The sequence below is a fragment of the Dermochelys coriacea genome, chromosome 1 (genome assembly GCF_009764565.3).
Source record: "Dermochelys coriacea isolate rDerCor1 chromosome 1, rDerCor1.pri.v4, whole genome shotgun sequence".
Classification (NCBI taxonomy): Eukaryota; Metazoa; Chordata; order Testudines; family Dermochelyidae; genus Dermochelys; species Dermochelys coriacea.
In genome coordinates, this window is record NC_050068.2 from 351,974,286 (window position 1) to 352,001,438 (window position 27,153).

Consider the following 27,153-nt stretch of genomic DNA (forward strand, 5'->3'; position numbering starts at 1 on the left):
CATTGTCAAAACAGTTGGGTTTATTAGTCAATTCGAACACAGCACTGGAAGTCCTTAGATTAGTACAGAGAATGGGTGTAATCTGCAGCAGGGCAGATTTAGGTTAGAGATTAGGGAAAACTTTCTAACTCTCAGGGTAGTTAAGCTCTGGAACAGGCTTCCAAGGGAGGTCGTGGAATCCCCATCGCTGGAGGTTTTAAGAACAGGTTGGACAAACATCTGTCCGGGAGGGTGTAGGTTTACTTGGTCCTGTTGCAGCATGTGGGGGATGGACTTGGTGATTTCTCTAGGTTCCTCCCAGCCCTTCATTTTTATGTCCTGTGATTCTTTGACTTTACATTCAGCGATATCACAATATATATTGTTGGCTTGCACCCAGCTTACCAAGTGATCCAGGTCGCTCTGTCGGTGACCTGTCCTTTTCATCATTTACCTCTCCTCCAATCTTAGTGTCATCTGCAAATTCATCAGTAATGATTTAGTTTTCTTTCAGGTCAGTGATAAAAATGTTAAATAGCACAGGGCCAAGAACGAATCCTTGCAGGAGCTTGCTAGAACGGGGATGGGCAAACTACAGTCCGGGGGCCACATCCGGCCCTTCAGACATTTTAGTCCGGCCCTCTAGATCCAGCCAGCAAGTGGGGTCCGGGGCTTGTTCCGCTCCAGCCGGGGAGTGGGATCTGGGGCTTGCCCTGCTCCCTGCATGCTGAGGCTCCGTGCAGGTCCTGGAAGCAGCGGCATGTGCCCTCTCTGCTCCTACACGAAGGGGCAGCCAGGAGGCTCTGCACATTGCCCCTGCAGTTGCCGGCCAATGGGAGCTGCAGGGGCAGTGCCTGTGGACAGGGCAGCATGCAGAGCCCCCTGGCTGCACCTCAGTGTAGGAGCTGGAGATGGGACATGCTGCTGTTTCTGGGAGCTGCTTGAGGTTAGCGCCGCCCGGAGCCTGTATCCCTGACCCCTTCCTATGCCCCTCCCCTAGCCCTGATTCCCCCTCCGGACCCCTCGGTCCCAGCCCGGGGCACCGTCCTACACCCCCAGCACCTCATCCCTTCCTGTGCCCTAACCTCCGATTTCGTGAGCATTCATGGCCCACCATACAATTTCCATACCCAGATGTGGCCCTTGGGCCAAAAAGTTTGCCCACTCCTGCGCAAGAAACACTCGCTTGATGTTTTCCACTTATTACATTTTGAGACCGATCAGTTTTCCTATTTTAGTCCATTTAATGTGTGCTATGTTGTTTATATTACTATAGCACTTAGAGGCTATACAAACGCAGAACAAAAAGACAATCGTTCTAAATCACCTACATGCTGGTTTTGTATCATTCTAGCTTCTTTATCAAAATGTCTTGCAGAACAAGTCAAATGCCTCAGGAGTCTGTCTGCTACATCAACACGCTTATCTTTTATCAGCTAAACTGGTAACCTCATCTGAAAAAGATCCCAGGTTATTTTCACAGGATCTATTCTCCGTAAACGCATCTTATGTCCTCCTTGCTGCTGGCCCTTGGATGGGGGACAGACTTCCAGGCATAGAACAGTTTTTAGGGGAACAGCTTGGATTGATGGAGGAGCATGGAGATGTGCCAGAGAGAACAGCCCATAGGAGGTGAACGGCAGCAGTTTGCAGCCTTTGTTTCAGGGTGTCTGCAGACTCAGGCAGGCAGCGCGGCAGCCACAAGGGCTAGGAATTTTTATTGAAAATTAAAGCCGAAGTTGTGTAGAAGCTGGCGAAGCCTCATTCTCCCCAAGGGCAGCTGCCTGTTCCCACTAGTGAGCTGGTGCGTGAAGGGCGCTGCCCATGCTGGCCACCCCAAGCTGGTGCGTGGCAGGGCACCTCAGTTAGGATGTGTTGGCTTGCTTCCTGTTGGACATAAAGCAGCTTCTGGTCAGGAAGAGGGTGGGGTAGTGTGTTTTAAATGGTTGAGTCACTTGGTTACTGTGGTAATGGGGCTGTGGGAGTATCTAGAGAGTGCATGGCTGTGTTCTCTCTGCCTATCTGCCTGACCCCCTGGAAGTCAGAGCATACGGGACCACATGCACCTGATCCTCTTCAGGGAATCCATGTCACTGCCACACGCCTGCCGATGCCCTGCAGAATGGTCCTTTGGCCCTGGGGACAATCCCCGCAGCCCCTAGTGGTGGTCAGACCTTGACTGCCTTCAGCAGTGTGTGCTGCAGCCTGGCTCCGTGTTTCTGTGAGCACTGTTCTGGAGCCAGGCAGCCTGCTTTTGCAATTGTAACTCTCAACTCCCCAGGCGGTCTTGGCAGCTAGCTGTGAAGTGAGCAGGTTTGATTGAAAATCTGTAGCCTTACGTAAGGCTGTTTTAAAAAGCTTGTCCTGATTTAATTTAATCAAACCCTCAAAATAAAGTCACATCAGCATTCTCCAAGGATGGCCACTGGGCAACACTGTGCTCCTCTCCCAGCCCTCAGGGCTGCTTGGTGGAGCCACTAGTCTGTCCGGGAATGGACTGATGAAGGGCAACGGCTGCCAACTTCTCCCTGCCTGCACACACCTTGCGGATGGGGTGGGGATGGATCCTCCCTTTGGCCAAAATGCAGCCTGTACAGTGCTGCGGGGGATGGTTAGGGGAGGGAGGGACCGTAGATGTCACAGGTCCCAGTGCCTCTTGCTCCAGCCTCATCTTGCCGACTGAGCAAGATTATGAAGTTCTGCTAGGCCTCAGGGCATGAAGAAGTAGGTTGCTTTGACTGGAGGCTGGGGGGAGTGTGCCCTGCGTCTTCTCTGGCTCTGCCTGGCAGAGAGAAGCAGGTATGGCTGGCACAGTGTGAATTTTTGGCAAGGCTGCTCTTTGTGCCTAAGGTGGGATTGTCAGCAACTTCCCCCGAGAGCGCTGGTGGTGACTTAGGCTCACAGCAGCTGCTGCTTGGGCTGTCCAGGCAGGATGGCATGAGCATGTGTTGAATTTTGGCTTTGCGGCGCCTGGATGAATCGCTTCAACGCATGCTGTAGTCGCCGGTTGTGCCTCCAACCAATCTCTCCGAAACACCTGCTCAGCTAAAGCTCCCTGCCTGCTTCCAAAGCCAGATAACTTCTTTCTAAATTAGAACTTGTTTCCTTCTAATCAGCCCCAGAACGTATTCGAGAGCTCACTCATGGGCTGGCTGCTGAGGTGATTTAACATCAGATTTTTAATGATTCCCCCATTAATCCTGGTATTCTGGGATTTAATGCTCGCTGCCCTTTGACCGATAGAAATGATGAGAACTTTGATTTCATGCGTATTGGATCTGGCCAGATGCCAGCACCAGGGCGAGCAAGTTCTCCCCTGTGAAGGGATATGATTCAAGTGCGGGAGGATGGGAGGAGATGACGTGCACATGCTGCAGGTGTCTTGCAGGGCTCCTGCGCGGAGCCAGGGCAGCCTCTTTGTTGGCCAGGCGAGTTTTGAGTTGCTGTACCTGGGTGATTGGGTCTCTCCCCCAGGATACCCACCCACTTCCTCTGCTACAGTCCCTGAGCCGAGGGCAGGGGGGCTCAGGAGAGCGGTAATGAGGGTTGGAACCTTTCCGCTCACGTCGCTGGCTCCAATCCAGTTTGGGTCAGTGGTCACCATTGGATTGCGGTGCAGGAGCCTCTGTGGAATGAGCGCTGCTTCCAGTGCAAACTGGGGCTCTCCGTGGCAGGCTTGGGAGAGTCAGAGGCAGGGTGGGCCGTGAAGAGAGATTCCTGCCCTGCAGAGAGGGCTGGGACAAGGGGAGCACTGGCTCTGCCTGTGTCTAAAGAAGGCCGTTAACCTGGGGAGGGTGTTGGGGGGCAGCACCAGACAGCCCTGTCCTGCCCCTGGGGGCGAGGGGCTCGCTAGCCAGGCAAGCGTTGGTGGGGAGAGAAGGGATGGGATTGCTGCTCCCAGGGAGGGGTGACTGCCTTTGCTCTGCTGCTGTTATACGCAGGAATTGTGACTCATTGTTGAGGTCGCTGGTCTGGGGCTCAGGCCACCTGTGCTCTCTTCCCAGCTCTGTCATCACCCTGCTGCGTGACCTCGGACCAGTCCCTTCCTCTCCCGTGCCTCGCTTTCCCCGCCTGCCCTTTGTCTACTTACACTGACAATGTTTGGGGGAGGAACTCTCACTGTGGGGTGTGGGTGCCCAGCAGAGTATGGGGAGCCTGGATCATGGCCGGGACAGAGTCTGCCTGGCACTGTGGAGACCCTAGGTCTCCATTGGGCAGATGAGACGGTGCACAGTGTGTGGAGGCAGTCTCAGCTGGTGTCCTCTAGGCTCTCCCATAATCCAAAAAGTCTATTAAAGCTTTGGCTCCAGGCTTCTTGTATCGTGAGCCCCCTCCCTGTCTGTGACTCTGTCCAGCTGGCCTGACAGCTTTCTGCACTGTGCAAGTCTGAGGTTTGCCATCAGTAAATCCTTGCCTTTGTCCCCAGTGAAGTCCAGAGGGTGGGTCTCTGAGGAAGGATGCTTCACTCTGCGGGTGCCAATGTGAAATCTGTCCCCTGTGCAGAGGGGCCAGCACTTGGCCATAGACACCCCTGAATTTCAAAAGGGCCTAATGCACCACAAGTCTTGCTTCGGACCTGAGGATGCACTAGGCCTCCTGCATCCCCTGGTGAATTTCAGCCTTAGCTGCAGATAATGGCAGCCTTGTCAAAATTTTGAAGCCAGCTTCTTTTTTCTGATTGCCAGTCCTGGGTTCTCCTCTTGTCTAACAGCACCTTGCCTGAGGTGACCGCATGTGTGGTTATATGCTCACCTCCCTTGCTTGGTGTGTGGGAGTTCTTTTGGTTTGTTTTTGTTGGTACCTTATATTGCTGCTCTTGGATGCATGGGGAAGTTTTTATTTTGCCCTGAGTTTGCATCGACAAGATGTTGCACTCTTCCCCAAGGAGTCCAGGAACCGGGTCCATTCTGCACTGGGAATCCAGCCAGAGGAGCCATTTGGCCTGCTTCGAAGCTTGGGGGCGGGGGATTGTTTTAACCACAGCCTCACTGGCTTTTCTGCATTTTCTGGTCACGTGCCATGGCCTGGCGTTTGGGCAGGTAGGGGTGGCACAGGGCTCAGTGAGATGGCTGTTCACAGCCAGAGCAGATATCTGGTATTGCCCCAGAACGTCTCACCCCGAAGTGCCTCTGCGTAGACTCCATGAACCCCTCCCCTGTGCTGCTCTTGGCCTGTCTCCCCCTCGTGCTTTGTTCCTGTGTGCCATGTCTAAAGCTTGTATTGCAGGCTCCTTGAGGGAGGGGCCATGTTGTTCCAGGACTCCTGTGAAGTGCCCTTAATTCTCTTCAGGCCACTGCAAAGTTAGGAATAACAATAGATCCTAAAACTCTTGGCGAATGAGGACGGGAGATGAACGCTGTTGCCAAGATGCAGCCACTTCTGCAGTGGAGCCTGACAGCCTTTCAGTAATGCACAGCAGCTCTGCCCCAGGGCTCGGGTCTGGAGATTCCGGCATCCAGTCAGATCTGCGGGGGAATTGGTTAGCAGGGTGGGACTGGCTAGGGAACTAGAGCTGTCTCCCTCCCTGCCCTCACTGTGGCTGCAGTGATTCAGCCACCTGCCGTCATCCGGGGAGGTCTCTGCTGGAGGTCTAGGGTGTGGGAGAGGAGAAGGGACTACATGTGCCACTCTGGGGTTGTGGATCACTGCCCATGCAGGTCTCTCCTCCAAGGCCTCTGTTGAGTTTGCACATGAAAGTGTGGCTGGCTCTCGAAGCTCCCAGCCGAGCTCTGAGGCCAGGGTGCTGGGCTCCTTTTCTGCCCCGGAGAGAGCAGAGCTGTGGGGGTTTGGAAGGAGAGATCTTGAGAGAAGCTGTCTGATGCCTCAATGCTTCAGGGGTGCTGGGACGCTTGAAGTGAGTTGATGCCGCACTGGGAGAGCAGAATGGGAAAGCGCCAGCCCTTGATGCGGGGAAGGGCTAGAGCAGCGGATGGGTTTGGGGTTCCTGGGTTCTGCTGTGGAGTGGCTGTGCCCCTGGGAAAATGCTTTCACCATCTTGTCTCAGTTTATCGGCTTGACAAATGGGGATGCCAAGCCTGCTTCTTCCCGGGCAGTGTGTTTGTAAGGAACTCGTCGCTCCTTGGCTGAGAGGTGCTATCAGCACAGAGTAAATTATGGTGATGAAATTGGAATCTGGGTCCTAAGCTAAGATGAGGTCACAATATTTCACAGGATCCAAACTGCTCCTTTCAAATGCACAGCCCTGGTGCTCGCTCTAAACAGGTTATTCATCCAAGAGAATTTCCTTATAAAGCACAAAGCGAGCAGATGTGTCTTCATTGAACAGGGCTGGGAGTTATTTAAAGGGACATTGTCGAGCAGGTCAGACTCCACATGTGACCTTGCCGTGACATTATTGCAATTTGGCAGGTCCCCTCTAGGATAAGAAGCCTGGTTTTAGTTCCCTGTGTCCTGTGCTGGACGAGGTGACTGGCAAAAAGGGCAGCCTCACACCCACAGTCTTCAGCACTTGTTTCCTCTGGGTGTGCTGAATTAACAGTGGCTAAAGGGCAGTCTGCAGCGCAGTGCTGGTAGTCTGGAGAGCTGGCAGCCTCCTTCAGCTGCATATGAGGGAATGAGAAGCACAAGAGTAGAGGCAGGAGCCGTCAGAAGGTAGGGTTTGTGGGGCATCAGTAGAGCTCTGTGTGGGGAGCCCTGGGCTGGGATAGCAGGAGGCTGTTGGTCAAGATTGACTGGAACTAGCAGAGCTGTGTGTGGTGGTGGGGAAAACCTAGGGCTGGGCTAGCAGGGTGGCTGTAGGTCAGGACAGAGGGGTGGTGGCAGAGCTGTGTATGTGGGGAGCCCAGGACTGAGCTAGCAGGGGGCTGCAGGGCAGGACTCGGAGTGCTGGCAGAGCTGTGTGGATGGGGGTTCAGACCTGGAATGGCAGGAGTCGCTGCCAATTAGCTCTGCTGATAAAACAACAATGCTGCATGTGTGTACCTTGCATGGCATCTGAGTACACCCTGCGTGATCCTAGACCCAGAGTTGTAAGCCCTAAACGCTCATGGGCACCGAATTCACTCAAGCACTGAAGGAGAGAATTGCACATCATGCTGACTTCATTGTTTAACGGCCAGGTTTATGACACACTTCCAGCCCAGCTTGCTCTCAGCACCAGGAATTGATTTTTCAAACCATCCAATTTAAATGGGGCTGGAGTTTCAGGAGCGGGGTATGGGATGGAGGGTGGGCACAGGCTGTGAGACTCGAACCCCACCTGGCTGCGCAGCACTGTGCATGGATGGGGGGCTAGGTCCAGTGCTCACTGTAGGTCTTTGCTTCAGACTGGTGGTGGTGTGCATGGTGCCTTGAAAGAGACAGACCAATGGATATTGGACACAGATGCTTGTCCCAGAGAAGGTGAGCTGTGGCCAACACATGCCCTTTTAGCTTTTCCTTAAGCTCTTCAGGGAAAAGGGAGCCCTGATGAAGGGTCCTGTGGTTTTGGCCCAGGGGCAGGGCTTCAGCAAGACTTTTTTGACGCAGTCCCACAACATTCTCGTAAGAAAGCTGAAGAAATGTGGGCTTGGCAGAACTACTGTTAAGTGGATACATAATTGGTTAAATTATGTATCCACTTAACAGTAACTATTAAGGGACTGATGATGGATTGGAAGGAGGTCTCAGGTGGGGTTCCTCAGGGATCTGTTCTGGGGCCGGTGCTGGGTAACATCTTTATCAATGACCTGGATATTGGACTAGCGAGCAGACCAATCAGATTTGCAGACAAGACAAAGCTGGGGCTGTTGCAAACACTTTGGAGGGTAGAGCTAAAATTCAGAGGGATCTTGATAAATTGGAGAACTGGGCTTGAGACAACACAATGAAATTCAACCAAGACAAATGTAAGGTGCCACCCTTAGGGAAGGAAATTCACAAATACAGAATGGGGGACTGGCTTGGCAGCAGCATGGCTGAGAACGATCTGGGGGTTGTGGTGGATCACAACCTCAACAAGAGTCAGCAATGCGATGCTGCTGCAGAATTTCAGGTTACATTAACCGAGGCACAGCCTACAAGTCACGGGAGGCGATAGTACCACTCTACTCGGCGCTGGTTAGGCCTCAGCTGGAGGACGGTATCCAGTTTTGGTCACCAATGTCTAGAAAGGATATAGAGAAACGGGAAAGGACCCAGAGGCAAGCGACAAAGGTGATCAGAGGCTTGAAACACCAGCCATACGCGCAAAGGCTGAAGGAATGGGGTATATTTAATTTGGAAAAGAGGAGATGAAGAGGGGAAGTGATAGCGGTCTTCAGATACTTGAAACGCTGCCATAAAAATGGAGAAAAGCTGATCTCTTGCCATAAAGGGTAGGACAAGAGGCGATGGGTTCAAACTACAGCAGAGCAGATGGAGATTAAATCTCAGGAAAAACTTCTTAACTGCAAGAGCAGCAGGACGATGGAACAGGTGCCTCAGGAGGTCAGGGAAGCTCCTTCCCTGGAGATTTTCAAAAGGAGGCTGGAGCCATCTGCCCTGTGTGGGTTAAACGCAACAAATCCTGCATCTTGGCAGGGGATTGACTAGATGACCCTTGCAGTCCCTTCTAACCCCATGGATCTGTGGTGAGCAGCGAGGTTCAGAGCTGGTCACTGGATCGAACCCAGGCCAGGTCAGTAACCACAGAAGGTTGTCCTTATCAGATGGGCTTTTGCAGCCCTAACTCAGGGTCCTAGAGGAGAGGTGCCAACATCCCAAGTGCAGCTGGCTATGGCGGGTCCCCTTTGTAGGCACCTTGGCAGAGAGCTGGAGGGCTCGGAGAACCAGGGGAGCTGAGCTCTTCCCTCCAGGGCTGGGAGAGCATGTGTGTCAAACTGGGCTGGACAGCACTGTCCATTCTGCGATGACGGGTTCCATTGCTGGGACCAATGGGGGCCTTCACTGGCGTGGGAGTGTCTTGGGGGATTTGGTCAGTGGGACTTGGTCAGTGTCTAGGCACTTGCCCATGGAAAGGAGATCTGACAGCCTTGCAGAGGGAGGCGGAACACCAGTTACGGAAAAGGTAACTGTCTTATCCAAAAAGGAAAGGAGTACTTGTGGCACCTTAGAGACTAACAAATTGATTTGAGCATAAGCTTTCGTGAGCTACAGCTCACTTGAAAGCTTATGCTCAAATAAATGTGTTAGTTTCTAAGGTGCCACAAGTCCTCCTTTTCTTTTTGCGAATACAGACTAACACGGCTGCTACTCTGAAACCTGTCTTATCCAGTGGCTGGGACTCGAGGTCAGAACATTCAGCCTTGAAAGAAGGTGCCATTTCCTGGCAGCGAAGCTAATTGGAACAGTTCCCTGGGGCGGTGGTGGGCTTACTGTCACTTGGAGTCTTTAAGAAGAGACTAGATATGTTTCTAAAAGCTTTGCTTTAATCCAGCATTGGGCTGGATGGTCATGGTGGTTCTTTCTGGCCTGGGAGTCTGTGAATCCCCCTGTTCATCCCCCTCCTTCACGGGGGTGCAGGGAGACCGGGATTGCCCTCAGCATGCTCAAAAGGCTCACAGCTCTGCTTTAAGATAATGATTCTAATCATACTTCAGGGCTTCAGCTGGCTGCCTACAATGGTCAGGAAGGAATCGCTCCCCCTCCCCCATGCATTATTGGCGAGGGGTATTCTGGGTTTTTTTCCTGCCATCCTCTGAAGTATCAGAGATTGGCTGGAGATATGGGACACGGACAGGGTAGGCCAGTGCTGTGATGTGATGCAGAGCTTCTTTTGGCTTAGATACCTGGCTTGTGGGTTTTGCTCACGTGCTCAGGGTCTAACCGACCCCCAGATTTTGGGTCAGGAAGGGGTTTCCCTCAGGTCAGGCTGGCAGGGACCTTAGGGGTTTTCACCTTCCTCTGCAGTGTGGGGCGTGGGTCACCTGGGCAGGGATAATCTAATGGCTTTGTGCCATCACGCATTGCTGGCATCGTGGTCTCACCTGTTCTCTCCCTGTGGCTCACTGTTTGCTCTCCTGTGATCTGAAATGCTTTGGTCTCAATAGAAGGGTAGGTGGTTGAAATTTTAAGTCAGGCCAGATGAGATGGTCCTTTAACCTTAAACTGTGAAACTCGATTCAAACGTGAGTCAGGCTGGAGCCAAGCTGCCCTGCGCTGTGCTGGTTGGGGTCTTCCCCTCATCTGGCCCTGCCTCCCCTGCAGAGGAGTCGGCTGTGCTGGGACAACCCAGGTGGTGCTGCCCGTACCTTTGAGATTCCGCGCGGCTCCCTGAGGGAGCCTGCACAATGGCAGAAAATGCCAGCTACTTTACTTGTCTTAGAAAAGCCATAACTGTGATCTCACTGAATAAATGAAGCCATCGGCTAGGAGTGGCAACAAGATTACAGTGCTCCAGAAATGCTGGGGGCAGGATGAAATGGTCTGTTTAGGAAGCGGGGAGAGAAAGCAGAATGCTGACTTGTGTTTTCCTCAGCGCTTTACTCTTTAATCCGTACTCCCTCCCCTAGGATCTCTTGCTCCTGCTGCCTGAGCATTCCCGTACAATGCCGCTGGGTTACTAAAATTTCAACTGATCCATGCACAATTTCTCCGTCCCTGTGGGGAGCTGATTCTTGCCCTGTCCCCACTAATTCCACACAATGGCAGCAATCCCGAGGGGACAGGAGCTGCTGGACTGGGGAAGATGTGGCCTGGTATCCCGCCTTCACCCGTGGCAGTACCAGAAGGGTGGGGAGTGCCAGAACTGCCTCTCGCTGTCTGAGGTACCATACTTGCCTGGCTGTTACCGTACTATCACAATCTCCTCATGTCCATATCCTGCCAGCTCCCGTGGGTGGTCAGGCAGGGGGTCAGCCGCATACTGTGGCAAGAACTGAGGCCCAGAGTAGCTGTGTGGCTGGCCCAAGGTCACGCCAGCAGCCTGTGGTGGAGTCCTGGCCCCGGGGTCATCCCTGCTCTCTGCAATAGTGGTGATGGGGTAACCTGCTTCCAGCGACTGTTTCCTCCTGACCCCCTTAGCGGGTGGCCTGGCCCTGAAGCCAGGACAGTGGATGGGCCCTTCCAGAGCTCTTCTGTCATGTTCCTGTGGTGCAGCTCTAGCTGTGTATTCGGATTTCCCCACTGCAGAGTCGCAGCCTGTGATCCCTTGCTCACCTCCTGCTGAGGGTCTCCCCGGCTGACCGCACCCTGAGCTGGAATGCCTGGATCCCCCACTCTGTGAGCATGGGGGTGGGAAGTGGCTGGGATTGGAGCGCACAGTGTCCTGCATACCTATCGCTGTTGGCCATGGCCCAGGGGAATGGAGGCACGGGATGCAAGTGCGTGTCGCAGGCATTTACCTGCTGCTTGCAGACCTGGGAAGCTCAGATCCTGAACTGTGAGTGACGTGCCAGGCTGTTGTGCTGTGCCAGGCTGGTAGGGTCTGCCAAGGGGAGGGCCCCTTGTTAGGTCAAGTGAACACCACTGTCCGTATGTCCTTGCCAGGACCTTCAGTGCCGGCTTTCTCCAAGGCTGCACCCAGAGCAGAGCTCACAGGAGGTGCTGATGCCAGGTGTGGTGGAGCTGTCCAGCTGCATCAGCCCTTTGTTGGGAGCTGATTATCAGTAACTGGGGCTGGCTGGGGGCTCTGGATTTCTTTGGATTAGGACTGTCCAAGGAGAGGCTGTGGCTCCCCACCCATCCCTTATTGCCCAGGTCCGTGGGCTGGAAGCAGTGGCCCAGGGTACAGCTCTTTGCCAGAGGCAGATGAGTCTCTGGAGCTGAGGTGTCTTTGCTGTATGTTGGGCCCTTCTGGCCAAACATGGAAGCTTGTGCTGGGTGCGCACGGGAGCGGGGGGCAGGCTCCTGGTGATGGCTTTCTGGCTTATTCCCCAGAGGATTTCAGTGCTTTCCCTTGTAGGCTGGTCAGTCGTAGCCCCATATGCCAGAAGTGGAAGCTGAGGCCTGGAAGCTGCCATGAGGGACCCTGGGCAAGTCACCCTGAGTCAGTGATGAGGCTGGGAATAGTGCAGGAGACCAGGACTCTTGGGTTTCACGTGCCAGCTCCCTCCCTCCCTTCTGTGCATGGCAGTGGCTTTTCTGGGGGAGCGAATGGGGATGGTGAGCATGGGGTTCAACAACTACCCTCTTCTTCTTCCAGTGCTTGTTCTTCATGTCTATTCCAGTATAGGTGTGCGCCCATCGCGTGCACCGTCGCCATAAGACTTTCCTCCGAGTGATATCAGTTGGGTCAGCTCTGGTGCCCCTGGAGTGGCACCTCCATGGCACAGTATCACCTTGGTTACGTACCTCAGCTTCTGGAGGGAGGCAATGAGATTTCTCTGCTCTGGCTGAAAACGCATCAGGCGGGTGAGTGGCTTGGAGCTGCGCCTGTCAGCAGTGCCCTCCCTTTGCCAGCCTTCCCTGTGCTCCGGGGCTGCAGCAGTGCCACAGACCCAGATCCCACAGGCTGTTCTGAAATGGAGGGTTTTTTTGTTGTTTTTTTTCCTCCTGGCATGCCTGGCGAGAATTCCCTCACCTGGAGCACTGCCATCCATCCCAGAGCTGGCTGCATTTCAGCTCCTGCAGGAACTGGGGGATGAGAAGCACTGAAGCAATGTAAAATTGGAGAATGGCAAATGGCCCCTCAGTTTGCTGAAGACGGTGTGTCTGCTTCCCAAATGTGCAGGGGAGGATGGAGTCTCAAGTCAGCTCTGCCCCTTGCCCCTGTGCAAGTTGCCTCCAGAGCCCAATGGCTCTGAGCGTGCCAGGCTGGAGCAGGGGTTTGGGCTGCCCAGCACATGGAGGGGAGGAGCCCAGCTATCGCCACGCCCATAGCTTCTGGGCAGGTCTTGCTGATTGCCAGGAAGTGCTCCGGGCCTCCCATTCGGCTTGGCCTCACTGCCAGAGCCGGCCTGTGCGCGTCAGTAAAGATAATACCTGTGCACAGAAGAGTCTGCCTGGGATTGCATCTGGCCTCTCCCGCGGTGGAGCCAGTGATCGCCCCACAGTCTGCCTTGGCCAGTGCTGAGCAGGGTATGAGCGTGTTTGTGTGGACACTGTGCTGGGGAATGGGACCAGGTTTACAAGCCCCAGGGACTGGAACTTGCTTTCTGTCTCCGGAACAGGCACCGCCTGAGCAGCCGAGGGTCAAGCTCCTGCCCCCTGAGCCCTGACTGCCAGGAGAGGGGTGTGGAGGGGGGAGCTCTGGCTGCAAGGCCTCTCTGCTGAGTTTCGTAACAAGGGGGTGACGGGGGACACCTGTCCTCTGGGGACTGAGACCTGCCAAGAGTTTACTAGACACCTGCCAAATGCCAGCGACTCAGTTAGTCAGCCTGGGTCAGAGATCTCCCCCTGGGAGAGCTAGGCTCTAGCCCCCATTTTCCTCCAGTACCTGTCCTCTAAGGACAGCTTGACCTGCTGTTGCCTGCTCCCTGAGCCACTTGGCTTTGCTTTTGAGTCCTGCAGAGCTGGATTCCTGCAAACTCTGTCTCGAATGGGCGTTGCATTGGGGCACTTCTTGCAGTACACCAGGCCCCGGTATTGGCTCTTCAGTACTGTAGCCCTGTCTTTTTTTGGTGTTCTTGGAAACCTGCCGGTTGAGGTGTCGTGCTTTCCCTGTCCCAAGGGAGGGTGCGTAGCCCTAGTGCCGGGACGTGTGGTGTGAAGTGAAACCAGAAGCATTGTCCCATGAGAGTCGCTTTTATTCCCCACACAGAAGTGGGCCTGGAGGTGAATACTGGCTACACTCCCTCTTCTGCACCTTTCCCGAGTCGTGTCCCGTTCCCTGTGGGGCACAGAGGGCTGGGTGCCTGGATCCCATGAGCCCCGTTCAGAGCTGGGAGCTTTGTTGCCATTGCTGTTGCTAATTTCATGCTTAAGTTTTTCGACTCCAGCTGAGGAGACAGGATGCTAGTCCGCCCTTCTGGAGGTCAGGTGCCAATCACTGCCGGGGCTCCTCTCCCAGTAGTCTCTGTAATATTGAATCCAAAATCTAGGCTAACGTGACGAGACCTTCTCCGTAAGGCACTTTGCACCAGCTGTTCTGGTTCCATCCCCATCCCTGCTGCAAAGCTCCGGCTTTTAACATCAGCACAAACACAATACGAACCTCAACGAGCCGAGAAGCCGCAGACGTTTCTTTAGAGATGTGAAATGTGTCAAACTTTAGCAAGCAGCATTCGAACAGCATGTGCTGGCTGACTGGCTAAGAGCCGGAATGGAGACTCGGCATTCTCTTGCGCCCTTCCCCCTTCGCTTTGTACCATGATCTGCAAACACAGTTCAAAAGCAAGCTTCTGGGATGCTTTCTGCTGAAAAGGAGAAAATAAGTTACCTGGGGATTGAACCCGGCCTCCCTGGCTGCCGTCCAGGTGCTCAGGCTGCTGAGCTGGTGCACTAACAGGCCTCAAGTAAGTCACGGAAACAAGTTGCTAACTGCTAATCCTAGCAAAACTCTGCTGTTGGAAAACGAGCCCAGTTCTGCTTCCAGATCCCCCTCCTTCTCCAGCCCTGCCCTTCAAGCAGTCTGGGACAGCGTCCGGCTCCAGGGAGGCTGATGCACCTAGCATCGGCCTTTAGGGCCTCAGATGAGGATCATGGTGTGATTTGCTGGGACCCCTCAGGCTGAGCCATGTAGTCCAGGTGGAGGTGGGAAAGGGGCTGGGTTCATGGCCATGGCACAGGAGTCCAGCCAGACACAAGCTACGGGTTGTCTTGGCGCTCTGAAGGCAGATGTCCTCAGTGAAGGACAGGGAGGATTAAGGGCAGGGAGGTTTTCTCCTCACTCGGCTTCAGCTGCTGCTCTGTCCAGGGTCAAGGCTGATCTCATCCGATCTGTTGGAAAGCCAGGATTTGGCACCGTGGGTGTCAGGAAGGTGGGGTAGAAGTGGGAGACACCTGTGTGATGCTGCGTGCCTGGTGAAAGCTCACTCCCCTTGTGGCCTTGTACAGAAGCTGAATGGTGAGTCCCCAGGGAGGGGATCTGGATACTGATGCCCATCACAGCTCGCTGGGTGTAGCATGAGAGACAACTGCAGCCATTTCAGCCCTGTCCTGGCCCCTGCCATGCCTGAGAGCCCAGCAGGGTGGCATGAATGCAATGGAAGGGCTCTGCCATAGAAGCCAGGATGCATGACCTTTGCTGTGGCCAGGAGGCATACATCCTGCAGGGCCGCTGGTGCTCTCCCTTCCGGGCTGTACTGTTGCGATGTGTGTTCGGTTGGTTGCTGGGCAGCAGGAGGGCAATCTGGGTAGTGCTGGGAGAGGCAGGTTGCGCTGAAATGTGGTTCACGGACTGGCTTACGGCGGCAGGTTGTGCCATTGGCGGAGGTGTTACTGGTGTCGGTTGGCAGGGCTCCTGGAGGCTCTGAACGCTCCTGCTGGGTGGAGCCTGTCTCCCCCCCCCCCCCCCTCGGGTTTTCTGCTTAGTGGATGAGCTGACTCCAGAGAGGGAAGGCAGCGTGTTCTGCATCCCTCATGTGGTTCCCAGGGACCCAAGAGGCCAGAAGGTGGTTGGCAGCAGGAGGCACTGAGGTTAGCGGAGTGCTGTGGCCTGGCACTTCAGCTGCCAGTGCGGCAGGGAGGGATCCATGGCCAGAGCAGGGCTCCTTGTGCTGTGCCACATCCGGGCTGTGGCTGTTCTGCCCTAGCCTGTGGCATGATGGGCTGTGCGCGTGGGCTGGAAGGCCTCGACCTGTTGCAGTGGCCTCTCCGGGCAGCAGGTCCAATGTCTTGGGGAGAGTCTCTGCGGACCCATGTTGCCTTGTGAAGCAGGATGCACGTGCTGGGCAGATAATTTAACCACGTGCCTCTGTTCCCTTAAAAGGGGTTCAGTCACCCGGAGTCCTTCATGGGTTGGGGGAAGGGGCACCTACGCTTGCAAAGAGTGCTTTGTCATGCATGTGTGTGGGAGGATTGCGTGGAGTGGAGGTGGCTCACTGCAGCACCTGGCTTGGCTAGGAAAGCAAGGGTGTGTGGGCTGCTGGTAGCAAACAGCCTTCTGTTCGCCTTCCCGAGTGTGCCTGGGAAAGGAGCTGAGGTGCTTATTCCTGGTTGCCTGGCATTTTGAGAGCTACCTCTGCAGCTACCTCCCGCTGCTGCTGATTTCCTCGCTTACAATCCCCTGATCCCCCCCCCCCCCGAGGCGAGCCCTAATCTCAGCTTTCGGCACCAGCCCAGCCTGACCCCCTCCCCATGGCACAGAGTGGGGAGATGCTTGTTGGAAGCTGGAAAAGGGATGAGTCCTAGGTTTGTAAGTTGTGAATTATCGATGCCTGCCCTGTGTGTAATTGGAGGAGAATTACGGATGAACTCAGCCTAGTACCATTCATGAATTTGTTTAAAGCAGCATAATGCAATGGCAGCCAGTTTATCGTGCTCCTTGATTGGCTGGGACCCTGATTGGCATGCAGGCTTCATACCGCATCCACTCCCCACACTGAGGATCTTTTCCCCCTGACCTTTCCTTCACAGCTGAGAAAAACGTACACAGTCCTGAATGTATGAGAGCGATGGCAGCCTTTGTCAGGCTGGCTGCAAGGGGAAGGTTTGGCTGTTGTGTCCAGGTCCCAATGCATCTCACCTGGGTGAACCGTGTGTGACGGGTTGGATCACAGAAATCCCCTTGGGGCTGCTAACTGATGTGCCAAGACTACTTCTGCTCCTGCTTTCCCTGCCAGCTTGGGACTTCAGAACCCTGCCCGGTTGTGCTGTACGGGGAGATGTCCGCAAACCAGTAAAGTGCTGAAATAAGCCACTATGGCTTATTGCTAAAAGCAGCCAAGTCAGCAGGCTGTAAAGTGGCCATGTAGCAAACTCAGCTTGACCAAGGCAGGAGGGGAGGCAGTTTTGAGTGCCACAGAAAGGGCAGCTGGACCCCGCATCCTTCCTGATAAGAATTGTGTTGAAGTTGCTGATGCATGTATTTTCGAAGAGCAGGATGTGCCCCAGGAATGTCTATTGGGGCCTCAAGGCTGCAAACTCTGGAAAAAGCCACACCTGGTTAATCAGTAATCAGAAGGAGCTTCTTGCTTGTCCATTGGAACTGCTTGCTTAACAAGTTTTCTTTAAGCGACATGTCATTCTATTACTAATGTATAAATAAGGGGAAAAAGTTTGAGGTGGTGGGACTCTTCGAGACTCGACTCTCCCTCTGGATGCATCTTGTGTTCTCCACCGGCAAATGCTGCTGCTGTGCCACTTGAGACCCACACTCAGCTTCGGTAATTATTGAGGGTTGAGGGTGTTTTACTAACCTGTTGCGGACATAAGTGCTTGAGACTAAGTAAAGTTTAGCTTTAAGTGAAAGCACTCTTGTGTTGTCCTGTTTGTGCCAGCCATCTATCGGTCATATGGCTGATTTGTAGTCTGACACCACCTCGCACAGAGTAAAAGTTACCAAGAGCATTGGGTTGAAAGAACCCTGGGTAATGGTGCCAGACACGCTTTCCCGCTACAAACACAGACCCAGGTTTGAACAGAAACTGCAGGCTTAACTGAAAACAGCTTAAGAACTGAAAATAGCTTCAGTGGTGTACCTGTCTCCAATACTCAGATGCCAAACTCCCAGTGGGGTCCAAACCCCAAATAAATCCGTTTTACCCTGTATAAATTGTTTGCCCTCTCTAAAGCTGATAGATGCACAGCTGTTCTTCCCCTCCCCCCCAGTATTAATGCATACTCTGGGTTAATTAATAAGTAAAAAGTGATTTTTATTAAATTCAAAAAGTAGGATTTAAGTGGTTCCAAGTAATAACAGACTGAACAAAGTAAATTATCAAACAAAATAAAATAAAACACGCAAGTCTAAAACTAATACAGTAAGAGTGATTACAGATGAAATCTCACCCTCAGAGATGTTCCAGTAAGCTATGCTACCAGCACTCCCAGCTATCTTTGAGATACCACTGACTTCCTGAGGAAACTACAATCCATCGGTGACCTTACTGAAAACACCATCCTGGCCACTATGGATGTAAAAGCCTCTACACCACCATTCCACACAAAGATGGACTACAAGCCGTCAGGAACAGTATCCCCGATAATGTCACGGCTAAGCTGATGGCTGAACTTTGTGACTTTGTCCTCACCCATAACTATTTCACATTTGGGGACAATGTATACCTTCAAATCAGCGGCACTGCGATGGGTACCTGCATGGCCCCACAGGATGCCAACATTTTTATGGCTGAGTTAGAACAACGCTTCCTCAGCTCTCGTCCCCTAATGCCCCTACTCTACTTGCGCTACATTGATGACATCTTCATCATCTGGACCCATGGAAAAGAAGCCCTTGAGGAATTCCACCATGATTTCAACAATTTCCATCCCGCCATCAACCTCAGCCTGGACCAGTCCACACAAGAGATCCACTTCCTGGACACTACGGTGCTAATAAGCGATGGTCACATAAACACTACCCTATACCAGAAACCTACTGACCGCTATTCCTACCTACATGCCTCTAGCTTTCATCCAGATCATACCACTCGATCCATTGTCTACAGCCAAGCTCTACGATATAACCGCATTTGCTCCAACCCCTCAGACAGAGACAAACACCTACAAGATCTCTATCAAGCATTCTTACAACTACAATACCCACCTGCTGAAGTGAAGAAACAGATTGACAGAGCCAGAAGAGTACCCAGAAGTCACCTACTACAGGACAGGCCCAACAAAGAAAATAACAGAACGCCACTAGCCATCACCTTCAGCCCCCAACTAAAACCTCTCCAACGCATCATCAAGGATCTACAACCTATCCTGAAGGACGACCCATCACTCTCACAGATCTTGGGAGACAGGCCAGTCCTTGCTTACAGACAGCCCCCCAACCTGAAGCGAATACTCACCAGCAACCACACACCAGAACCACTAACCCAGGAACCTATCCTTGCAACAAAGCCCGTTGCTAACTCTGTCCACATATCTATTCAGGGGACACCATCATAGGGCCTAATCACATCAGCCACACTTTCAGAGGCTTGTTCACCTGCACATCTACCAATGTGATGTATGCCATCATGTGCCAGCAATGCCCCTCCGCCATGTACATTGGCCAAACTGGACAAGCTCTATGTAAAAGAATGAATGGACACAAATCAGACGTCGAGAATTATAACATTCAGAAACCAGTCGGAGAACACTTCAATCTCTCTGGTCACTCGATTACAGACCTAAAAGTGGCAATTCTTCAACAAAAAAAAACTTCAAAACCAGACTCCAATGAGAGACTGCTGAATTGGAATTAATTTGCAAACTGGATACAATTAACTTGGTTTTACTTTGTAATGACCCATCCACTCCCAGTCTCTATTCAAGCCTATTTCCCCATGTTTATCCCCCCTCTCCCGCGGTTCCTCAGACGTTCTTGTCAACTGCTGGAAATGGCCCACCTTGATTATCGCTACAAAACATCCTCCTCCCCTTCCCCCTGGCGCTCTCCTGCTGGTAATAGCTCACCTTACCTGATCACTCTCATTACAGTGTGTATGGTAACACCCCTTGTTTCATGTTCTCTGTATATATAAATCTTCCCACTGTATTTTTCACTGAATGCATCTGATGAAGTGAGCTATAGCTCATGAAAGGTTGTGCTCAAATAAATTTTAGTCTCTAAGGTGCCACAAGTCCTCCTTTTCTTTTTGCGGATACAGATTAACACGGCTGTTACTCTGAAACCTTTTACAGACTAGTCTCCTTCTAGTCTGAGTCCAGCAATCACTCACACCCCTATGGTTACTGTCCTTTGTTCCAGTTTCTTTCAGACTCTCCACCCCCAAAGGATACCTATCTCTTGAGCCAGCTGAAGACAAAATGGAGGGGTCTCCCAGAGGCTTAAATAGACTTTCTCTTGTGGGTGGAGCATCCTCTCTCCTATGCAAAACCCAGCTCCAAGATGGAGTTTTAGAATCACATGGGCAAGTCACATGTCCATGCATGACTGAGTTCCTTACCAGCCATGCCACATTCCTGGGAAAGGTCAGATATGGATTGGCGTCTCCAAATTCATTGTTGGCTTAAGTGCTTTTTGATTGGGCACTTACAGAGAATAGTCTTTTCTCAGGAAGCTGACCAACTGCTTCACTGAGGCTACTTAAAAATAAATAAGTACATGGCCAATATTCATAACTCTGAATGCAAAAATGACACGTATACAAATAGGATGAATCTATTCAGTAGCTCATAACCTTTACGTGATAAGTTACATGGCATATGTAGCATAAAACATATTCCAGTTATGTCATATATACATTAATGAGCATATTCTCAAAGTATTATGAGGTGCAACGTCACCGTGAACAGGGCTTGGTGTTGGCTAAATCCCCAGAAGTGCCCTGCCCTTAGCCGCTCGCTTTCCCCCCCCCCCCCACCCCCCGACTTCCACCCAGGGCCAGTCATGCAACTCCAAGGAGCCAGGAAGCCAGCTCCATAGCTCTTAGGAGGCCCCCTGAGTCAGAGCTGTGGGGGGAGGAGCTGCTCTCCAGTGGGGCTGTGGGCAAGAGAGGGGTGGCGAGGGAAGCAGCTGCTCCTTCCTTCCCCTGCCTGGGCTTCTTCTGGGTACTAGGGACCAAGGGATGCTGCAGCTCTCAGCTGGTGGGTGCCAGCTGCTGGGCTCCTCTTTGGAACCCGCACTGGGGCTGTGCCTTGTTGCTGAGCTGCTGCTGCTCCCATGTGTGGTGTTACATGTTACATACATGGCAGAGGGCATAGCCACGCCCAGTACAGGGGTATGTGTGTGGAGGGGGCTGCCAGGACTTACGTTGCCTTCCCCCAGGCTGAGTTCCCAGTGTCTTTGTGTTGCAGAAACATCGCTGAGGCCCTAGTGAGCAAGGGCCTTGCCACGGTCATCCGCTACCGGCAGGACGACGACCAGCGATCCTCGCACTACGACGAGCTGCTGGCCGCGGAGGCACGGTGAGTGGGCATGGCTGGTTGCCTCGCAAACAAAGCGGGGGAGGAGGTGTGACTGCTGGGCCCGGATAGCTGCTGGGTGAAGGGCATTGTGGGTGCGGGCCTGCAGGAGAGCATGCCAGGCAGTGAGGTGTGTGAGTGCCATGCGACAGGGTGGGCAGCAAGCCTGGTGTGTGAGCTCTAAGGACAGGGCGCTTCCTTTGGCTACTTCATGGGTGGGGGGAAAGCGGAGGGAGCATTAGCCCGGTGGGGGCGGTGGGAGGTGAGCTGAGGTGCTGGCACTCGCCATGGACTATGCTTGGGTGTTCTCCATTCTGCCGTCCTGACTGCTGCCCCGGCTCTCCCAGGCCTGGGAAGGGTCACAGCAGAGCCCCCATAGGGATGGGGCAGGCACCTCCCCTCCAGCTTCATCCTCCTCCTCCTCGGGCAGCAAACAGGGGGAGGGACTTCCTAGCTGAGCTCCCCACCTTTCAGTCCCTGTCCACCCCATGCTCCACCCTTTCTCCAGATTGCTGACTTCCGGGGGGAGTGAGTCCCATGTCATGTGATGCCCTGTAGCCCTGTGACATAGCAGGAGGGGGGAATGTGGCAGGGGAATTTCACTGGGGATGGGATACCTGAGAGCCTGTAACCTGAGCCGGGAGGGGGAAGGTAACACCTCTGCCTGGGAAACTGGACAGAAGCTGCAGGAGAGAGCCTGCTGGGGGTGTTTGGTTTCAGTTTTGTGCTGCATGGTGGAACACAAGGAACCCCAGAGCTGGGGTCTAAGCTCCCTGCCCCCCAGAAGGACTTGACTGAGGGGTCCTGGTTGTACCCACAAGCTCTGTTTTAGACTGTTCCTGTTGTCCAATAAACTTTGTTTTGCTGGCTGGCTGAGAGTCATGGTGAATCCCAGGAAGAGGGGTGCAGGACCCGGACTCTCCCACACTCCGTGACAACTGGTGGCAGAGGGATCTACTGCACCCCGTAGATGGCGCTTCCTGCACTAAGTGACTGAGGAGAAGTAAAATGAAGGGGGATTGATGGGGACCAGGCGTGCTGAAGATTCAGAGAGAGACGGTTTCAGGGGACAGTTAAACCCTGGGAGTGTGTGACCAGAGAGAAGGACTTTTGCAGTAACAGGGTCCCCCGGGGGATTGCAGCTTGACCCTGGCAAAGAGGTGTTGACCAAGAAGGACTGGCACCCTAAGGGTTCTTCTTGGAAACTGTGGAAAGCTGCTGAGGCCTGCGAGTGGCCAGCAGGGAGATGTTTGCTAAACACCTTAAGAGCGACCTGGTGGAGCTGTGCAGGCAGAGGGGGCTGCACATTGGGAGGTCCACCAAGGAACAGCTGATTGCCCAGTTAGAGGAGAGGGATTGCTTGGATGACCTGATCCCTCTCCCTGAGGGAAGCCACCCAGTGGATGCAGGGTGGGCCCTGGGGCCTGACCGGGCTGGGAGGGGTCAGACTGCTGCCGAGACCCTTCCTACCTATGCCTAGGGGAGGGGTTAGGGGAAGCACAGCGAATACTGAGGGCTCCTTGACCCCGGCAGCCAGCAGGGGATCCTCCCGGCGGAGCTCCCCATCCCTGAAGCGGAGGCGGCTGGAATGGGAAAGGGAGATGAAAATGATGGAGCTGGAGGATCATGAAAAGCGACGTCAGCATGAGCGGCAGGAGGAGAGGCAACATCAGCATGAGCTGGAGCTGGCCAGGCTGAGGCACAGTGGGACCCTGGCTACAGTAAGTGAGGGGGGACCCAAGACTGCAAGGAGCTTTGATAAGTGCTTCCTGGCCCAGCGTAAGGACGGGGGGGACATAGATAACTTCCTGACAGCCTTTGAGAATGCCTGCGAGATGCACAGGTTGACCCTGCAGACAGGCTCCAGTTTCTCACCCCTTTACTGGACCCCAAAGCCGTGGAGGTGTACGGCCGAATGACAGGGACGGAGGCAGGAGACTATGAACTGTTCAAAAAGGCCCTGCTCCGCGAGTTTGGGCTGACCCCCGAGACGTACCGGAAAAGGTTCCGGAGTCAGCGTAAAACGCCTGAGGTCACATACCTACAACTGGTCAACAGAATGCAGGGATATGCCTGCAAGTGGACAGCTGGGCCCACGCTAAAGAGGACCTGCTTGACCTAATTGTACTGGAGCAACTGTATGAACAGTGCCCATCCGACCTGAGGCTACGGTTGGTGGACAAAAAGCTAGAGAACCCCCAGCACGCAGGGCAGCTGGCCGATGAGCTTGTGAACAGTCGGTCGGGGGTAGCAGGGAGGAGTCCCAAAAGAACAGGCTCCCCACGATGCAGAGAGAGTGTCACCATGGAACCTCCAAGCGGGGAAATATGGAGAACCCCCTCCCAAGGGGAACGCCTGGCGTCGGGACCATCCGACCCGCTCGAGGGGGCCAACGTGACATGAGCTGCTATCCCTGTGGCCAGAGAGGCCATGAACGGACCCAGTGCCCCAGGCTCAGGGACAGATTGAGCAGACCCAACCTATCCAGGGTTAGCTGGGTAGGGACCCAGCTGGACGAGGGGCAGATGGCCCAGGCAAGGGGGGCTGCCAGCTTACCACCTGCTCAGGAGGGGAGTACCCCAGGCCAGTTCTGCCAGAGGGCTGGAGACTCTGGACTCGGGGTTCTCAGGTTACAGGGTGGGCGCAGGGCTGTCCCTCCGGAGAGAGGGCCTTGTTCCCCTGGAGGTGGATGGGAGGAAGGTCAATGGATACTGGGATATGGGCACGGAGGTGACGTTGGCCCAGCCCGAGGTGGTGGCCCCAGATCGGGTGGTGCCCAACACCTACCTGACCCTGACGGGGGTGGGTGGGACCCCATTCCAGGTGCCCGTAGCAAGGGTACACCTGAAATGGGGCCCAAGGAGGGCCCCAAGTACGTGGGGGTTCACCACCATTTGCCCACTGAGGTTTTGATGGGGGGGACCTAGAGGACTGGCCAAGCAACCCTCAGAATGCCCTGGTTGTGACCCATAGCCAGAGCCGGCGAGGGGCACTGCGCCCCGACCTTGGGGAGGGTATCACACCGGAGGCACAGGACCCTACCCTGGTGGGGAGGGAGCACCGAGGGGCACGGCTCAGAGAGGCTGTGGCCTCAGACCCGGCCAGCGAGAGGGAACCGGGCCCCATCCCTTCCCCAGCTGCTGAGTTCCAGGCCGAGCTGCAGAAAGATCCCTCCTTGCGGAAGCTCAGGGACCTGGCCGACCTCAGTGTGGTATGGACCATGAGGAGAGGTTGCCAGGAGAGGTTCCTGTGGGAGGAGGGGTTCCTGTACCGAGAATGGGCTCCCCCAGGGGAAGTGGAGTCCTGTGGGGTCAGGAGGCAGCTAGTGGTACCCCAGAAGTATCGCCACAAGCTCCTGTACCTGGCCCATGACTTCCCCCTCTCAGGGCACCAGGGAATCCGGGCACCCGGCAGAGGCTGCTACAGAACTTTTACTGGCCTGGGGTCTTTACCACTGTCCGGCAGTATTGCCGATCCTGTGACCCCTGTCAGAGGGTGGGGAAGGCCCGGGACCAGGGGAAAGCGGCTTTGAGACCTTTGCCCATCATAGAGGAACCTTTCCAGAAGGTGGCCATGGACATAGTGGGGCCTCTCTGCAGGACAACCCGGTCGGAGAAGAAATACATTCTGGTGGTGGTAGATTTCGCCACCCGCTACCCTGAGGCAGAGCCCTGAGCTTCCCCTGAAGCAGACACCGTGGCAGATGCGCTGCTGACCATTTTCAGCCAAATGGGGTTCCCCAAGGAAGTCTTGACAGACCAAGGATCCAACTTCATGTCAGCCCTGCTCCGGTGTTTGTGGGAGAAATGTGGGGTCCAGCACAACTGGGCCTCAGCATATATCACCCCCAGTCCAATGGGCTGGTGGAGCGGTTCAATGGGACGCTAAAGATGATGCTGAAAACCTTTATGAACCAGCACCCGCAGGATTGGGAGAAGTACTTACCTCATCTGCTGTTCGCGTACAGGGAGGTACCCCAGGAGTCTACCGGATTTTCGCCTTTCAAACTGTTATATGGCAGGAGGGTAAGGGGCCCCCTGGACCTGATGAGAGACGAATGGGAGGGGAAGGCTACTCCCGATGGAGAGTCAGTGGTGGAGTATGTCCTGATCTCCCGAGAGAGACTTGCTGAACTCATGGGCCTGGCCAGGGAGAATCTGGCCGGAGCCCAGAAGAAGCAGAAGGTCTGGTATGACCGCACGGCGTGGGGCCACGCCTATACCATCGGGCATCCGGTGATGGTTCTCATCCCCGTGAGAAAGAACAAACTACGGGCCACCTGGGAGGGCCCTTTCAAGGTTGTCAAGCAGCTAAATGAGGTAAACTATGTGGTGGAGCTGTCGAACCGGGCCCACCAGTGCCAGGTGTACCATGTGAATATGATAAAGCCATATTATGTCAGGCGGAATGTGGTGTTGGCCGTGTGTGGACATTGGGAGGAGCAGGGAGATGACCCTTTAGTAGATCTATTCCCTGGGACCAGAGCTGGTTCCCCCGTAGAAACAATTCCCCTCTCGGATCAGCTAACCCCTGCCCAGCAAGCTGAGATCAGAGGGGTGCAGCATCCGTACCGACAGCTGTTTTCCAACCAGCCTGGACTCACTAATCTGACTGTCCACCAGGTGCAGACAGGGTCGCACCCGCCAATAAGATGCTCCCCCTTCCGAGTTGCAGGGAAAACTGCTCAGGACCTGGAAAGAGGTCAGGGACGTGCTGGCTTTGGGTGTGATCCAGGCCTTGGGCCTCACCGGTGGTGCTGGTCCCCAAAAAGGACGGGTCAATCTGGTTCTGTGTGGACTATCGGAAGCTCAATGCCATCACTGTATCTGATGCCAACCCCATGCCCAAGCCTGATGAGCTCCCAGACAAATTGGGAGGAGCTCGATACCTTACCACCTTACAAAGGGCTACTGGCAAGTGCTGCTGGATTCAGATGCCCGGCTTAAATCAGCCTTTATCACCCCTCTGGGGCTCTGCGTTCCTGATCCTGCCTTTCGGCCTCAAGGGAGCACCGGCCACCTTCCAACGCCTGGTGGATCAGCTACTGAGGGGGATGGAGAGTTTTACCATGGCAGATATTGATGACATCTGTGTCTTTAGCCAGGCCTGGGAGGACCACGTGTCCCAGTTTAGACAAGTGCTGGACCGACTCCATGAGGCTGGGCTGACCATAAAAGCTGAGAAGTGCAAGGTGGGGATGGGTGAAGGATCTTACCTGGGCCATCGGGTGGGGAGCGGCCACCTAAAGCCAGAACAAGTTACGGTGGAGGTGATCAGAGACTGGCCCGCTCCCCACACCAAAAAGCAGGTCCAAGCCTTTATTGGGTTGGCAGGATACGAAGGTTTGAGCCCCACTTTAGCACCCCATCCACCCCCATCACCGAGCTATGCAAGAAGGGGAAGCCAGACAAGGTGGTCTGGACGGAGCAGTGCCACGAGGCTTTCCAGGGGCTGAAGGAGGCTCTGGTCAGTGGCCCAGTTCTGGCAAACCCAGAGTTTGACAAGCCCTTTATGGTGTTCACCGACGCCTCAGACACAGGACTGGGGGCGGTGTTAATGCAGGAGGATGAAAAGGGGGAGAGACACCCCATCGTGTACCTGAGCAAGAAGTTGCTTCCCCGGGAGCAGCACTACGCGGCCATCGAGAAGGAGCGCCTGGCCATGGTGTGGGCCCTCAAGAAACTAGAGCCAGATCTCTTCAGGCGACGCTTCACCGTGTGCACCGACCACTCTCCCCTGACCTGGCTGCACCAGATGAAAGGAGCCAACGCCAAACTCCTGAGGTGGAGCCTGCTCCTGCAGGATTAGGACATGGACGTGGTCCACGTGAAGGGAAGTGCCAACATGATAGCGGATGCGTTGTCCCGGAGAGGGGTCAATGAACTGAGCGGGGCACTCTGACCAGTCTCAAAGTGGGGAGAGATATGACGCAGCGGGGTGGGGGGAGTGTTGCCCTGGGAATGTGGCAGGGGAGTTTCCTTGTGGATGGGAAACCTGAGAGCCTGTCACCTGAGCCGGGAGGGGGAGGTAACACCTCTGCCATGGAAACTGGACAAACGCTGCAGGAGGGAGCCTGCTGGGGGAAAGGGGTTAGTTTCAGTTTGGGGCTGGGTGGTGGAACGCAGGGAACCCCAGGGCTGGGGTCTAAGTTCCCTGCCCCCCAGAAGGACTTGACTGATGGGTCCTGGTTGTACCCACAAGTTCTGTTTTTTAGACTGTGTTCCTATTGTCCAATAAACCTCCCGTTTTTATTGGCTGGCTGAGAGTCATGGTGAATCCCAGGAAGAGGGGTGCAGGCCCCGGACTCCCCCACACTCCGTGACAAGCCCCCTCCCC

The 27,153-nt window shown here is 54.4% G+C and overlaps 1 protein-coding gene across 3 annotated transcripts in view; it reads left to right on the plus strand.

Annotated features, from left to right (window-relative positions):
• SND1 (staphylococcal nuclease and tudor domain containing 1) overlaps positions 1-27,153 on the plus strand; it is a 504,867-nt gene that overhangs the window by 221,012 nt on the left and 256,702 nt on the right. For all 3 annotated transcript variants that reach the window (XM_038374172.2, XM_038374179.1, XM_043500168.1), the window contains exon 13: positions 20,710-20,820. In XM_038374172.2, coding sequence (XP_038230100.1) covers positions 20,710-20,820 — 111 coding nt within the window. The remainder of the gene's footprint in view (positions 1-20,709; positions 20,821-27,153) is intronic.